This window comes from Fusarium tjaetaba (assembly GCF_013396195.1).
Source record: "Fusarium tjaetaba strain NRRL 66243 chromosome Unknown NRRL66243_c0000191, whole genome shotgun sequence".
NCBI classification, from domain to species: domain Eukaryota; kingdom Fungi; phylum Ascomycota; class Sordariomycetes; order Hypocreales; family Nectriaceae; genus Fusarium; species Fusarium tjaetaba.
Genome location: NW_023501387.1, coordinates 1 through 13,713, shown reverse-complemented (window position 1 = coordinate 13,713; position 13,713 = coordinate 1). Strand labels below are relative to the sequence as shown.

General features: G+C 48.6%; 4 protein-coding genes across 4 annotated transcripts; 2 read left to right on the top strand and 2 right to left on the bottom strand.

The window, feature by feature from the left end:
• Positions 1-348: 348 nt before the first annotated feature.
• FTJAE_8707 (PUA domain protein) lies at positions 349-957 on the top strand (the record flags this gene model as incomplete). The annotated part of the gene is made up of 1 exon (XM_037355552.1): positions 349-957. One exon carries the CDS (start codon positions 349-351, stop codon positions 955-957), a length of 609 nt encoding a protein of 202 aa, XP_037204200.1.
• A 1,383-nt stretch (positions 958-2,340) lies between these two features.
• On the bottom strand, positions 2,341-2,733 carry FTJAE_8706 (uncharacterized protein; the record flags this gene model as incomplete). The annotated part of the gene is made up of 1 exon (XM_037355551.1): positions 2,341-2,733. One exon carries the CDS (start codon positions 2,731-2,733, stop codon positions 2,341-2,343), a length of 393 nt encoding a protein of 130 aa, XP_037204199.1.
• A 3,172-nt stretch (positions 2,734-5,905) lies between these two features.
• FTJAE_8705 (cell wall protein) lies at positions 5,906-6,499 on the top strand (the record flags this gene model as incomplete). The annotated part of the gene is made up of 1 exon (XM_037355550.1): positions 5,906-6,499. One exon carries the CDS (start codon positions 5,906-5,908, stop codon positions 6,497-6,499), a length of 594 nt encoding a protein of 197 aa, XP_037204198.1.
• A 3,932-nt stretch (positions 6,500-10,431) lies between these two features.
• Positions 10,432-12,202, bottom strand: FTJAE_8704 (uncharacterized protein; the record flags this gene model as incomplete). Its single annotated transcript, XM_037355549.1, has 4 exons — positions 10,432-10,722; positions 10,990-11,269; positions 11,581-11,642; positions 11,753-12,202. 4 exons carry the CDS (start codon positions 12,200-12,202, stop codon positions 10,432-10,434), a joined length of 1,083 nt encoding a protein of 360 aa, XP_037204197.1.
• Between the last annotated feature and the right edge of the window lie 1,511 nt (positions 12,203-13,713).

Below are 13,713 nucleotides of genomic sequence, written 5' to 3'. Positions count from 1 at the left end.
TGTCTATTAATTGTGATCGCGTGTTCTGTGATGGTATTTAATTATTTTGGAGACTTTGGTGCTGTGCCTCTGTTATTGCATCTCGAGATTTACCCCGCCACCTGATGCCGCGGGGCACTTGTCGACTTGACTTTTCCATACCAAAAGCACCCCACCAAGACACGATACGACACGACTCGACACGACAAGCCCAGCTTCTCTAACATCCATTTTCTGTTTATTTGTTCTATATACCACATAGCTCAACTCTATTGTTACAATCATTTCGGCACTGCCGTTAATCCACCACAATGTTCAAGAAAGAGTACATTCCCCCACCATGAAACCTCTCAAAGCTCTCATCTAACCATGTCCAGAATCCAGGGCTCACCGAAGCAAAAGCTCAAATCTTCCGTCCAGCGCTCCCTTCGCCAGGGCCTTCTCGACACATACCCTCTTCTCAACCCCTACATCGACGAGATTCTGCCCAAGAAGGCGTCCCTGTCAAGCATGAAGCTGACCGACCGCAACACCCTCTACGTTCTTGACTCGACACCTCTCTTCTACCAACAGGATCTCACTGGCATCCTCGTTCCTCACCTTCGTCTCGTACACCGCTTCCCTCAAGCGTTCCCCAGCATTCGCATAGACCGTGGTGCTATTCGCTTCGTCCTCTCAGGTGCTACCCTCATGGCCCCTGGCTTGACTTCCCCAGGAGGCAGACTGCCTGCTGATGGCGCCCCCGAGGGTCTACAAGAGGGCAAGGAGATGGATCAGAAGATGGACGAGGAGGGCCGATGGAGCAGAGAGCTTGTCAAGGGTGAGCCTGTGGTTGTCATAGCTGAGGGCAAGGAGGAGGCTTGCGCAGTGGGAACACTCGTCGTGGGAACCAAGGAGGTCAAGGCCAAGGGTAAGGGACCCGTGATCGAAGACGCGCATTACTTGGGCGATGGACTGTGGAACTTGAGCACTGAGTAAAATGTGGTTTGGTGTTGGGGATCGGAGTAGGGTTTTGTGATACCAATGAACAGGGAGCGGAACACAATTCAAAGCGGAGAGACATGAATCAGATCATGACTGGTTTAAATGTATTCTGGAAAACAAAAAAGGTCATAAATAGACTGGTACATTCTGGCTTTAGCAATGATTGAGTGCGTCATTTACACAGGATGTGGGAACTTTGCACTGATGGTCGAAGGTTACTTATCGCGCGACCATAAGGTGAGACTATATGGACGATAAAAGCTATCGAGTGTTGCTCTCTTGGTAGGGAATGACTGGAGGATAGGCTCGTTTGCGTCTTTTGATCCAGACCTCCTGTTGACATCGCATCATAATGCGACCGGTGAAGATCGAAGCAGGGATATTCTCTTTCCTTGCTGCGGTGAGCTCACATACGAAAACGAAGTTTTCCCGGTCCTTGTTTATACATAGGTAATGTTTTCTGCACACCAATGGACACCGAACGATCTGCTGTAGCATGACTGTCAATCCATGAGGCACCCTGTCGTGCGACCTACAGCGGCGTCAACCTCATTCACAGCGACCGCGTCTCAAACATTACGAAATAAAAGACCTTACGTATAAAATCTCAATTGAGTTCTTAAGTTACACAGGGAAGTAAGCCTGGAGATAATGGTGCTGGTATCATGAGGAAGTGTCAGTCTGGCTGCATGTAAGTCAAGTCACTGCTACCTGGAGGTTGAGTATTAGACCATCAAAGGTTCGAGAATGACATTTACGATCGAGATAAAGTATCGTAAATGATCCCATACATGTGTAAGGGTATTAGAGGCTGCATCCTAAGTCCATTCTGCATTTTTTTGATACCCGTACTTTGTAACTCATCTATCTGGTCTTCCGTTTCTGAGCTCCTCGAGCGTTTGTCGTCGATCCATATTGAGACCACAAGCCTCATGAAACACGACCTAACTTTACCACAGCTAAAATATTGATCTGTCCAGAAATATCAAGTCTTGGTCCGTCAAAGGTATGCAGCCAGGTACCAGTTGATCTCGAGTTGGTGATGTCCCTGCCCCACCAGTTCAAGTTTTGGGGGTATTTCTTAACCCACAGCTATGATAAGAGGCAAAGCTAAAGACAGTCTAAATATGGAGATCAAATAGCTTTAGAGACTCCAAATGAATGCTTTCGATAGTCGTAGCACGTCTTCTGCAGAAGGATTTAGCGAGTGTCCACAACTTCGGGAAGAATGCATATGAGACACCATAGACACTAATTTATATCCAGAAAAGCGCTGAACTGAGCCGTGTTTAGAAATTTTGCAGCCCTTCTGACCATCTGAATCAACATATGTCTATGCTTGCTGGCTGGTGCAGCTTCTCATCCACCTTTGGCACTCTAGTAACTCCATCTCCAAATCACCCATCCAGCAAACCCCAGTCCTGTAATCCAATGGCCAGAAGCTTTATATCTCAGCTCATCACCACCGTTCATCCAGACAACCAATCCATCACCAAGTCTCACGATCGACAAAATCGCCGAAAACGTTGTCACGGCGCTCTCATTGCCTTGATATTGGAACGCCATCAACGTAAGCCCATATGATATCTCACGAAGACCCTTGAAGTACATCAGAGGTGAAACAGAGCTACCTTCCGTGTTGATTTTGCTAGATTCGAGAGGAAGACCGACGTGGCCGTACTCTTTTCGTGGTGAGAGGAGAGCCATTATCCCACGGCTGACACAAGCGCCGCCGAGAATGTATGGGGGAACAGATGAGAATGTTGTCATGTTTGGATGTGGTGAAATGCAGGTATTGCTTTCAGAGATAGATTTGAGGATCCAATCAGGAACCTTGATACAGTAGTATAGGGATAGTCGAGGTTGAGAAGTTTAATTGTAGCTGAGTGAGATAAGAAATCTATGGAGTGTGCTTACGCATATACCTTATTCAGTTAGACTGCCACTATCTTGCGATATAGTCTATGTCAACCTCATTTCACCTCATACGTAAATTGCTTTCATGATTTTCTGAAAATTAGATTATTGCCAAGTGTAATTAGGATATCCTTGCTGCACAAGAAATACCGTGTTAGTGAGGTAGCCTATCTACACACTGGCTGTTAATTGAAACTCAAATATTGCTCTTGGTTTCCTATATATATAGATCTACTCACGCTTCCGCTCTGGCCGTGGCCAGGGCTCGTCTTTGAGTTTCAATTCATAGCCTCTGTAAATCTTAGCAACGCCCGAGATTGTCCTGTTCACTACATAGATTTACCTTGTTTATCTTTACTGTAAAGCTCTTCAATGTGACAATCGAGTTTGTAACTCTTTCCTTTGAAATATTCATATAGAGGGGATGTTATTTAACTTCTTCTCAAGCTGGTATTGTTCGCCAGTTACTTGCTCCAGATCCTCCATCAGATCGTTCTCTCATTTTGCCTTCTATGAATCAAAATCTGACATGTCGAGCTCAAACACTGTCAAAGTGTTTGTGCTGAAGAATAATTCTTCCCAAGCTCTTGGGACCTCGTACTGTACCGTCCCGAAATTCTGTCGCAGCCCTCCAATAGGCATGTTGAGCATTTCAGGAGCTTTGGGGGCCCTGATGCTTATGCACAATGTCGATCCGGAGACCTCGGCGTGGCTTAGACATATGTTCTTGATGCTGGATGTTCCGGGTGCAACCAAACCGTCAATCTCATACTCAGCGGCACTCTCCACAATCAAAGGTCTCTGGTAGTAAAAGGCTCAGCATCGAATATACTCAACAAGATGTGATTCAATCTTCAGTGGCGTTTGTCTAACGAGTGCAGCGGCGGCAAAACGACTCTCGTTGTCATGAGCTCCTTTGCATTGCCCAGAACCTATCCCGAGTAAGGCACGTTCTGCCATTCCAAAGCCTCAATGATCGACTGTGATATTGATCTCCAATGCCAAGAGATGTAACGTGCCTTTTTGAAGAAATCGTGTGCATCGTGGTCTACCCCACGATTGGCGCGCTTTGGGTGTAAGTCTTTGCCACCGCCTGAGCGTAGATCATCCTCATCATGAAAGCAAGAATGAAAACTCGGCCAAGAGTTTGGCTCGACAATGATCTCACGAAGCGAAGTTTACTTGTGTTGGATCGACACTATACGAGAGAAGGAGAGGCTGCAGGCTGCCTCTCAATGTTGCCTCGGGATGTGGCTATGATAGTCCCGTATGCTGGCATTGTTGGGGCAGGGTTGGTATAGAATTGGAGGGGAATTGAATTATGTACAGCTACGGAGATGTTATTGTGGTGAAGGCTGTATCCTGAGATTAGAATTGGTTGACGATAGTTCAAGTAGACAGTAAGCTCTAAACGTTATGAGAGCTATTCTTGAACAAGGCATAATTAGGTTTGATTATCTTGATTACGCTTCAGTATAGCGAGGCTATCCTAGCAAAACTACAATTATATCCACCAGCCACGGCACTTGTTACCGGATCAACAACACCTTAGTTAGCACCTATTTTAGCAGTATTGTTCCATTCGAATTGAAGCAACGTCAAAAACTCAATTGTCACTTCATACAAAAGGACTCAATCAATGATATCAGAATGGTGACAACATCATGTTAACTGTTGTCGTTGAATACGGGCTGATCGGCACTTTAACTCGTATTATTCTGTCCAATCTCGTTAGATTTTGCAGATCAGGTGCTTGGAATACCACGTCAAGAGCAAAGTCCAAGGATCGGACTTCATAATCTGGGGCGCTATAGCTGAAACTGGGCATGGCCCACTGCCAATGTCCTTGTATTTCCACTGTATATGGCATTCTGAACCATGGATGTTATTCATCGTCATGGAAGCGGAGAAACTGCTATTCTCCTATTCATGCTCAGCCACAAATAGATACATTTCTGCGAGGAACATCCCATGTCGAGATACTATTCTATGGGGCTTGACCTTGGCAGACTTTGAGTGCCTAGAGTGCCTGATCATGACGGAATGTTCCTGCTCCTAACCTAGAGCCTTAACGTAGGCCATTATTTCCGGGTAGACTTCCACCCCCTAATGAAGAAACTTTTCCGACTGTTTTCAACATCAACAGAACAGCGGAACTCGGCATCACAGCAGATGTAGTATTTCACCTGAATTATCGTTCTTGGACGACGTGTCTCTGCATGAAGAAGCTCGCATTTACGAGGAGCTCCATTTGTGGCGATGGCTCCAGAGACAAGTTCAATACCATGGTCATTGCAAATGGTCAGGGCCGTTTAGCTTCGCTTAGGCCTTTGGGGATCGAGACTATGACGTCTGTAGCCAAGCACGGAGGGTCCACGCATTAGCTAGGGCGAGATTGAGTGCCTCGGCATCGAACGATAGGTTCTAGAAAAGGCTGGAGGATGCTAATTTTAGAGAGCTCAATTGCTGGCTTGGACTGGGCCTGGGCCTGGGGTTGGGCTCTGGTCACGGGTAGCTTGCTTTGGGCTGCCGTTATCCCTAGCGTTGGTGTCCATTGGCGTTCCATGGCTGGCCTGACCCTTACAATTTTAGCCATGTCCAGCAACGCTTCCAGGGCCTGGACTTGGGCCTAGGGGTTTTCGGCTCGACCGCCTGAGCTCTCAATGCGTTATGGGGATGCAGTGGGTTTATTTCAGGGAGATAATTGTTGAGTTGCAGTGGACTGTGGAGATACCTCGTATTCCCTATTCTTCCGTGAGGCGGGCGACATGCCTCCGTCCCCTCAGTCCTCACCGCGGACCTTCGGACTGGTGCTGGGGCTTAGAGCCCGTTATTGGGGCAACTGCCGAAGACGATCTCTCAGCTATGACGATGCGAGATGAAGACGATCAAGGGGAGAGGATTTGTATATAAGACTATTGATGTTGTCTTCTTTTCGACATTATCTCACTCACTCATCACTCACACTTTCAACCTCAACTCCACCACTCTAAACCGCCACCACAACAACAAAACAACCGCCATCATGCAGATCAAGACTCTTCTCATCACTCCCCTCGTCGCCGCTGGCGTCGTCTCTGCTGCCCCCAAGGCCGACACCACTCCCAAGTACACTTACTTCAACGGTCTCGCCCTCCGCTCCGCCAGCCCCATCCACTTCAGCTACATCCAGGCCAACAAGGAGTCATTCGAGCTGAAGCTCAAGAAGCAGGAGGCCAGCTGCTACGACGGCAAGCACCACAACGAAGTCACCTTCCAGCTCGCCGGCGACGAGCTCTGGCTCTACTCCGTCGGCAACCCTCGCCAGCAGGCCTACGTCGACTTCTCCGGCATGGGCCAGGGCAAGTTCGGCTACACCACCGGCGCTCAGCCCATGCCCAGGAACGGCCAGCGCAACGGCTGGAAGATCGACAAGGACGGCATCCTCACCAACGGCGGCTCTGGCTTCGTTGCCTGCCCCAACGGCGACGATCTCGAGAAGACCTCTTGGTCTGTCTGGGTCTACAACAGCATCGACAACCCCGGCGGTAACAAGAACTGCGTTCCCTTCTCCGTCAAGGCCGCCAAGGTTAAGAAGCCTGTTGCCTGCATGTACTCCCAGGTCCAGCCCGACGAGTAAAGTCTGGTTGATGATGGAATGTTTCTAGCACATATTTTTGCATAACCTCTTGGTCGAGGTCATTGGGTTTAGAGGATGACAAGTTATTCATTATAATAGCGTTTGATTGGCCATAAGAGCCTGGATAGAATACATACTCAATACTTATTTGCTTCTATCGACTTTCGTCAATTGCGCATTGTACGTGATGTCTCCAAGTTGAACAACCATCGGTCTTAGCTGTAAACGCTCACCAATCGCTCTCCAACACTTGTGTCACTAGTTGGTGAAATGAAAACAATCTAGTATGTGCTCGATTTGACCGCATTCATGGCAATTGCTGCTCATGACAAACAAAACCAAGAGCAAACCATGAGGCATGAATCAGGGGACTTTGTCCAGCAAACTTCCAATGCATGAATGTCGATCATTGCGATCAGCTAACTGTAATTAGCGCAGCAAGACCCTGGAAGCACACACCCTAACACCCCGGCGACGCACGCCAAGATCTGTTGTCACTGTTCCAAGTTTAGAACCAACAAACACACAAAAATTGAATAACTGTCAGAATGGATGTTTCTTGCATCTACAATAAATGAGCAAAAATGCCAAAAATGATCGCCTGTGTATCACAGGTGGCTGGATCTCTCCCGCCGGGAATTGAACCCGGGTCTCAAGCGTGACAAGCTTGCATACTGACCACTATACTACGGAAGATAACAGGTTGAACCTGTTGTAGTGGGTTGTGGTAGGCAGTGAGCACAGAGAGACTATATTCACAAGGCTCCGAGCCGGCCAAGTTTGACCAGAGATCTCACCATTTGGAAGAGCTGATTGTATCAATTAACTGATACACAAAGGAGCGTCACTTGAGTAATTAGTAATTCGTGAAAACTCACGATTCAGATGTTGACAGCCTGCACATATCCTACTTGCCTATCCAGCATCGTCAAAGACTGCTTTCTACCTTCACTTGCAACACCAACAATATTCTTTCAGTCCAGAAATCATGGAACAACAATGGCCACACCTCCTTGGTAGCCTGAGTCATCTGGCTCGTCTACCCGCTCAAGTCCGGCGATCTCACGCTAGCAAATGGCGGTTACTTCCTTTGACTTGTCTTCCTGGTCGCAGAATTCGGCACAGGCAGGCCACTACTCACTCGACACACAAAACTACGCGTGCCCTGTATTGGGAGCCACTCAAGATCCGAGACATATCTCTCTTCACATGTGTATCATCAATACAGGTCTACTGAGCCATTCTATCTGCTCTTAATCTGGTTTGCATATCCTCTGCTGACTTGCTTGACATTAAGATAGAAGTGAACAACCCCTGATCACCACATCCTCGAGTATATTCCGACTCAAAACTACGAAGAAACACACGTCGCCTTGGGCCAATATGGAAACGCCTCATGCTACTTGTCGTGTACACAATAGCCCTTGCTGTCGTCCGAGATAACCACAGTTGTAATAGAAAGAAGACCAGTGCGAAGTCCTGCAGGTGGACGCCGAATTCTGAGGATTCAGCTTGAGAAGCAAGCACACTTTCGAGAATCTGACTAGATGAGCCATCTCGACGGAAACAGACGAAGCCATACAGGCGAGGAGCCTTGAGTCGAGACTGGGATCTCTACCATTCTGGCTCCCCTCATCAAAGCTTTCATGTACAGCTAAACTGAAGGTCAAAGACAAGCTTCGAGTCTGTCAAGGCAAGACACCCGACCTCAGCCTCCGTCACGACAAGTCGCCTTTCGGTCCAAAGTCCATCAGGAACACCAGTCAGAAACCGCACAGATTATTCTTTTCTTTACAAGAAAACCAGAAACTACACCTTCCGAAGTCAAAGAGCTTGCCGGCATGACTCCAGAGGTCTGCCAACATGGTCTATCATAGTGAAAACGATGAGCTATCCCTTTGGACGCGCAATACACGAGTTACAGCTTAGATGCTGACATGAAGTGAGCAGCTACAGACTTTATGGCCTACAGCCGAAACGACGGTACCTCTTGAAGTCTACCCCATGACCAGTACAGGTGATTGACAACATTTACGCCCACGTTGCGCCGCTTTCCGAACAAACCCTTTTTGTCGCCCACGTATCTTCGGCCGCTCTACAGAAGACCAGCGCGCAATAAGATCATTCCACCAGCCTGCAGACATCGACACCTTGGACTAGTTCCTTGAGTGTAAGATCTTTTCAACCGACAACTTGCAAACACGCCACACTTGTCCCTGACGATCGAAACCATCTTGACTGCATGGGCTTACGATTGAGCTATCCGAAGACCGAGATATCCTGGCGCAATTAGCATCCATCATCGAGCAACTGTGTCTGACAATGGCATGGTGTGCGTTACGTCCCTGGAGCCACGTTGGCGGCCCGACTTATGGTGGTGCTGGCATTACACATGAGAGATTGCCCTCATCGTATCTTCTCGACCTTTCTCATGGGTTAAGCCGGCTTCAAAACAGTGTCGAGGAGCCCTCGGTACCAGACTCTACAACAGTTATTCCTGCTTAGACAAGCATCGGGAGGCGAAGTCTTGTCTTGCACATATGATTCATGACCAAGAATCACAAGATCTTGCAACATGCTGGATTTCCACGACGAAGGCGTATGAAAGCGATGATAAGACAGCGTAAAGCATCATGAACGAACACTACGAGTATTCGAAACCGATTGCGGCCTGCTCGATTACAGAGAGACCTATACTGCGGGTGGCGTTCCGGAACATCGTATGGTTGGTGGATAGTACTATATCTGAACTTAATTAGTCTCAAGGATAAAGAAAGTATATACAGAATCTCACGATATATCAGCTCTACGCCCAATACCCTAAGCAAGTCACCACCTACTCTCCCATTCTCTCCCCTGGTCCCAGTGACGTCTTCTACATGTACAGCGATGGATGAACAGACTCGCCAGACACCCAAAAAGACAAGAAGACCCCTCTGTCTTCATCATGGAGGTCAGTCAGGGATAATGAACAGTATCTCGAGCCGTTCCACGCCCCAATTGAAATCCAACGCAGCATTTCCCTTGTAACCTGTTGCCGAGTGATATGATCTTCCAAGCGCGAACTACACTGGAAGCAGGAAGGCAAAGTTTATAACAGGATACTGTGTCCAGCACAGAATGTGATTTTGAGGTGAGTTGGATGTACTCGCTTTGACCTGATAGATCATTGTTGCTGTTCCACGGTACTGTTTTAGGGATTCGCGATCCTTACCGATGTGGTGCATCCGAGCCATTCTAGGGGTGACATGATCGAGAATTTGGGCAGGGGAATGCGGAAAAGTTCCAACGATAGAAATCTAATCTTAGGTACATCGATAGGTGACGGAAGCGAAGTCTGGCCAACATGTTCTTGAAAGTTTGCTTGTATTTGGAATGTGTTTGACGTCTTGGCTTGATATGTCTCGTTGAGATATCATAAGCTTTGACTATCAATCAACCCGAGGTAACACATATATCTCTCTGTGAATTCGACGAATGTCACGCTCTACACTACTAGAAATGCCAGATATAGCCACAGGGGGCACAATACAGTCTGTATATCAACCTCCACGCATTTAATCGTAATCCAGACCCTCCAGCACACCAGTGAAACCCCCAATCTTCAACTGACTCATCAACAATCTCCCCAGCACCGCCATTGAAAAGTACTTTCTAAGAGTGTTATTTTGAGTTGATAGTCCCCACAGCTGATGGCTCACATCACGCGCCTCACACAAGCCAGTGAAAAGTGCATCGAGAACCAACTGCCTCAAGAGCTCAGATGTCGTCTCACGGACGCATAGACTCATTCGGCTCTTCATCCGATGAGGCCTCGTCGTCCCCCTGAGTTCAATGTTAATCATCTGTTTTAATAAGGGACGGAAAACACTTACGTCGCTTCTAGATGAGGAGTCGAGGGCCTCACTCATCTCTCGCAGCTTGGTGTTGCTCTACTCAAGTCCGGGCGTTCGGCTGTTATTCGAACCCCCGCCAGCACCAGTGAAAAGTGCAACGAGAACCCTGGGTGGGTTCTCGCGCATGTCACCAAGAGCACCCGTGAAGGGCACCTTGGGTCCCGGGCGTTGGGTTGTGACCCGAACCCCCAGGCACACCAGTGAAAAGTGCAACGAGNNTGCCTTCCGAGTTCCCTGGAACAGGACGCCTGAGAGGTTGAGAGCGCCGTCTGGTTGGGCTTGGGGTTGATCACCCAATGCTTGCAGAGCTTCTTCGTGAGTATCGGTCTTGGTCACAGAGATCTAGTCTCCACCACTAGGGGCATCGCTTCCAGTCCAGGAATGCAATCCAAGTCGTGTGCGGTTGAAGAAGCTTTGAAAGACTTGCTCAAACTGACTCCCAGGGTCGCCCTTGATATAAGCCCAGGCAGTGTTTGTGTCTTCTATGAACTTATCGTCGTAGTCGTGAATGCAGCCGGACCAACACCAATTAGGCACTAAGCAGACGTAAAGAGTCACCACCTCACTGAGAGAGAGGTAGTCACGGAGTCTTACATCGTGAGAGACTACTAGCCATGCCTGGTAGACTTCCTCGGAACGGAACTCGTAGTACTCAAACTCCAGACGAGGTGAGTTGGTATGAGGATTGTGGTGGAACATGCGGAGGGGGATGTATCGATCAATAGTTCTCTTGAGCTTCCTGGTCTCCCGGGTCATGCCTTGGTCTAGAGCATATGACAGTGTGGCAAGCAACAGCGGGAGGTTAAGCTCGTCCTCCTGACCAATTAGTCCGTTCGGGGAGACGAGAACATCAAGTAGAAGGGCAAAGACATCGCTGTGAACGTCGGCAATGTATGTTTGCAGCAGGTGCCCCTAGCCTGGCTGACTAGTAATAACATTGATGGGGATCGCGAAGGCTTTGTCTTGTGATTTGAGATCGTCTCGGCCGCGAAGCTCAGAGGACGATGCCAAAGATTCGTGACGAGTAAAGGTATGTGTGAGAGGGTCTAGAGTCAAGGCCCGCCAGTCTCCGAACAAGAATCTAGGGCTGCAGCAGTCGCATGGCTCAAGCGTGCGATGTTCGGGTTGAGAGCTGTGGAAAGTCGCAATTAGCGTGGTAAAGGAATAAGCGTATGCCGGACATACCTCGAAAACAATCCGGTTCTTAGATGGTTAGGAACCAGTGGCTGACTTTCAGGGAAGAAATCCTATTTCCATTGTCAGCTCACATTGCTGACACATGTTTGTGCTGCCACACGCTTGGCGATTAAAGGGGTATGTATTGTGAAGGCGAGGCTTGTAGTGAAGTGAAACTTACTTGGCCGGGGATCATCCAGGGCTGACACCTAGTCCCTTGGTCGATGGACGCCGTGTTGCGAGTCGTAATGATAGCTGTTGGGATAAAATGCTGATCATGGCGGGATACTTCTCTTTCCAACTCCCCAAGGAAAGTTCCAAGCCCGATAGCGCCATTTGACTGGGACTGAGCAGGAGAAATGGCAGGTGCTGGAGTGTCCCAAAGGCTTTGGCTATCAAGAGGAAGCGGTGGGGGAACACGCCCTAGGGCGGCACGGGCTAGGAGGTCAGGGAGAGAGGCACCTCGACGGAGGTGGAGGTGGCTGGCCCTATCTGGGCTCTGGTCAGGAGTAGCCACAATTTCCGCATAGTACTGAGGACTTTGGCTTCTTTGGTCTCTTTGCCGTCCACGGCGACCCGCCACACGCCCCCAGGCATCGTGGAGCCGATCGGAAAACCAGCGACGGGGCATTTCGTCGTGGAATTCAGGGCTTAGGATCCAGAGAAGCAAGGGATATCTGGAAATCAAGAAGGTTAGCTTGGCGATTGCAATATTGGAAACCAGATCGAGAGGCATGAAGAAGAAAACAGACATTGCCAAGAAGTCACAACGCTCAGGCATCCGGATATTTGCAAGGAATGGAGATGGATTTCAGAGTGTGCTGAGATTGAAAAAGCATGAAACTGGCACCCTCCACTCAGCGCTGTTCAAGACACCTTGGGAGACCAGCTGCAGGAGTAAAGACAGAGGAACTGAGGTGCAGGTGTGGCTTCGTGATGTTTGCTCTCGAGGGGAAAAACGTAGTACCACGGTACGCTCATGATATGCAGATGGAGATGGAGGAGAATAAGTAAGCAAACATACCTTCGAAGGAGAACCAAACGCTAGAGTGATGTAGTGCGCAGGAGGAAATCTTATTGTGACCTGAACGTGGAAGCCGCCAATGCCACGGCTGTGAAAAACACAAAATAGTCAGCGAGTTGCCTTTTGTACAGGAGGTGACGAGACCCGCAGGCGGAACAATAAAGCTTAGAAATAGTGATAGCAACTTACCCAAGCGAAGGCCTTTTCTGTCGATTCGAAGCGGAAGGGCTTATGGCTTGTTGGTGGTTTGTAGTTTTCAAGTGTCAAGAGAGCACGGAAACGGGGGACCGCCCTGGGTTTGATTAGGGCTTGGAGGAGGCACCGACCATGCGGATAGAAGGTCGGCGCGGCCCAACTCCGCAGAGGAGAATGCTCCCAAATACTCTGTCGTGACAAAGTAGATGTCAGTAGAGATGGCCAGGGAGATGTCGAGGACCCAAAGGTGTGAGGTGGAGGTGAAGTGAGAGTGAAGATGGGAGGGGAGTGGGAAGGAAGAAAACTGTGTTTGGGGACGACTTGCTGGAAGGAAGTCGGGAAAGGTTTACCCGTGTAGCTCGTGCTTCGGCGTTAGATTTTGGGTGCTGAATCTGTGGGAAAAGGGGTCCCAGCCCTCGCGTAATATCACAGCGAATCGATGGCAGATGATTTGGAAACTAAATGCACTATACCTTGCAGCCCAGTATTCCTAGTGTACCAATTTCAGGGGCGTCTACTGCTGGTGTTTGGGAGATAATGGGGAGTGTTCAAGCTGGGAGAAGCGTGATGAGGTCATATGCAATATCTGAGCTCTGCACCTCACAGGTACAAAGACAATATCACTGCCCAGGCACCCACTGTAACCTACTGAAATCGAAATCCGTGCCCCCTGTGAAGCCAAGCTGCCAACAAAGTGACAGAAATCAAACTAATCTGCTGTAAACCAATTTGGTCATACGCATTTCATGCAGAATAGCAATCAGCCGTACAAAGACTACGACAGTGCAAAGGACTTCATAGAACAACAGCTTCAAAGATCACACATATCACAGAGGATGCATTTTGGGGGACAGTTGATAATGGTACCAAAAAGAACTCCGATTGTAGCAAATTGTATATACACTTTTCCGCCTGTATAGGCC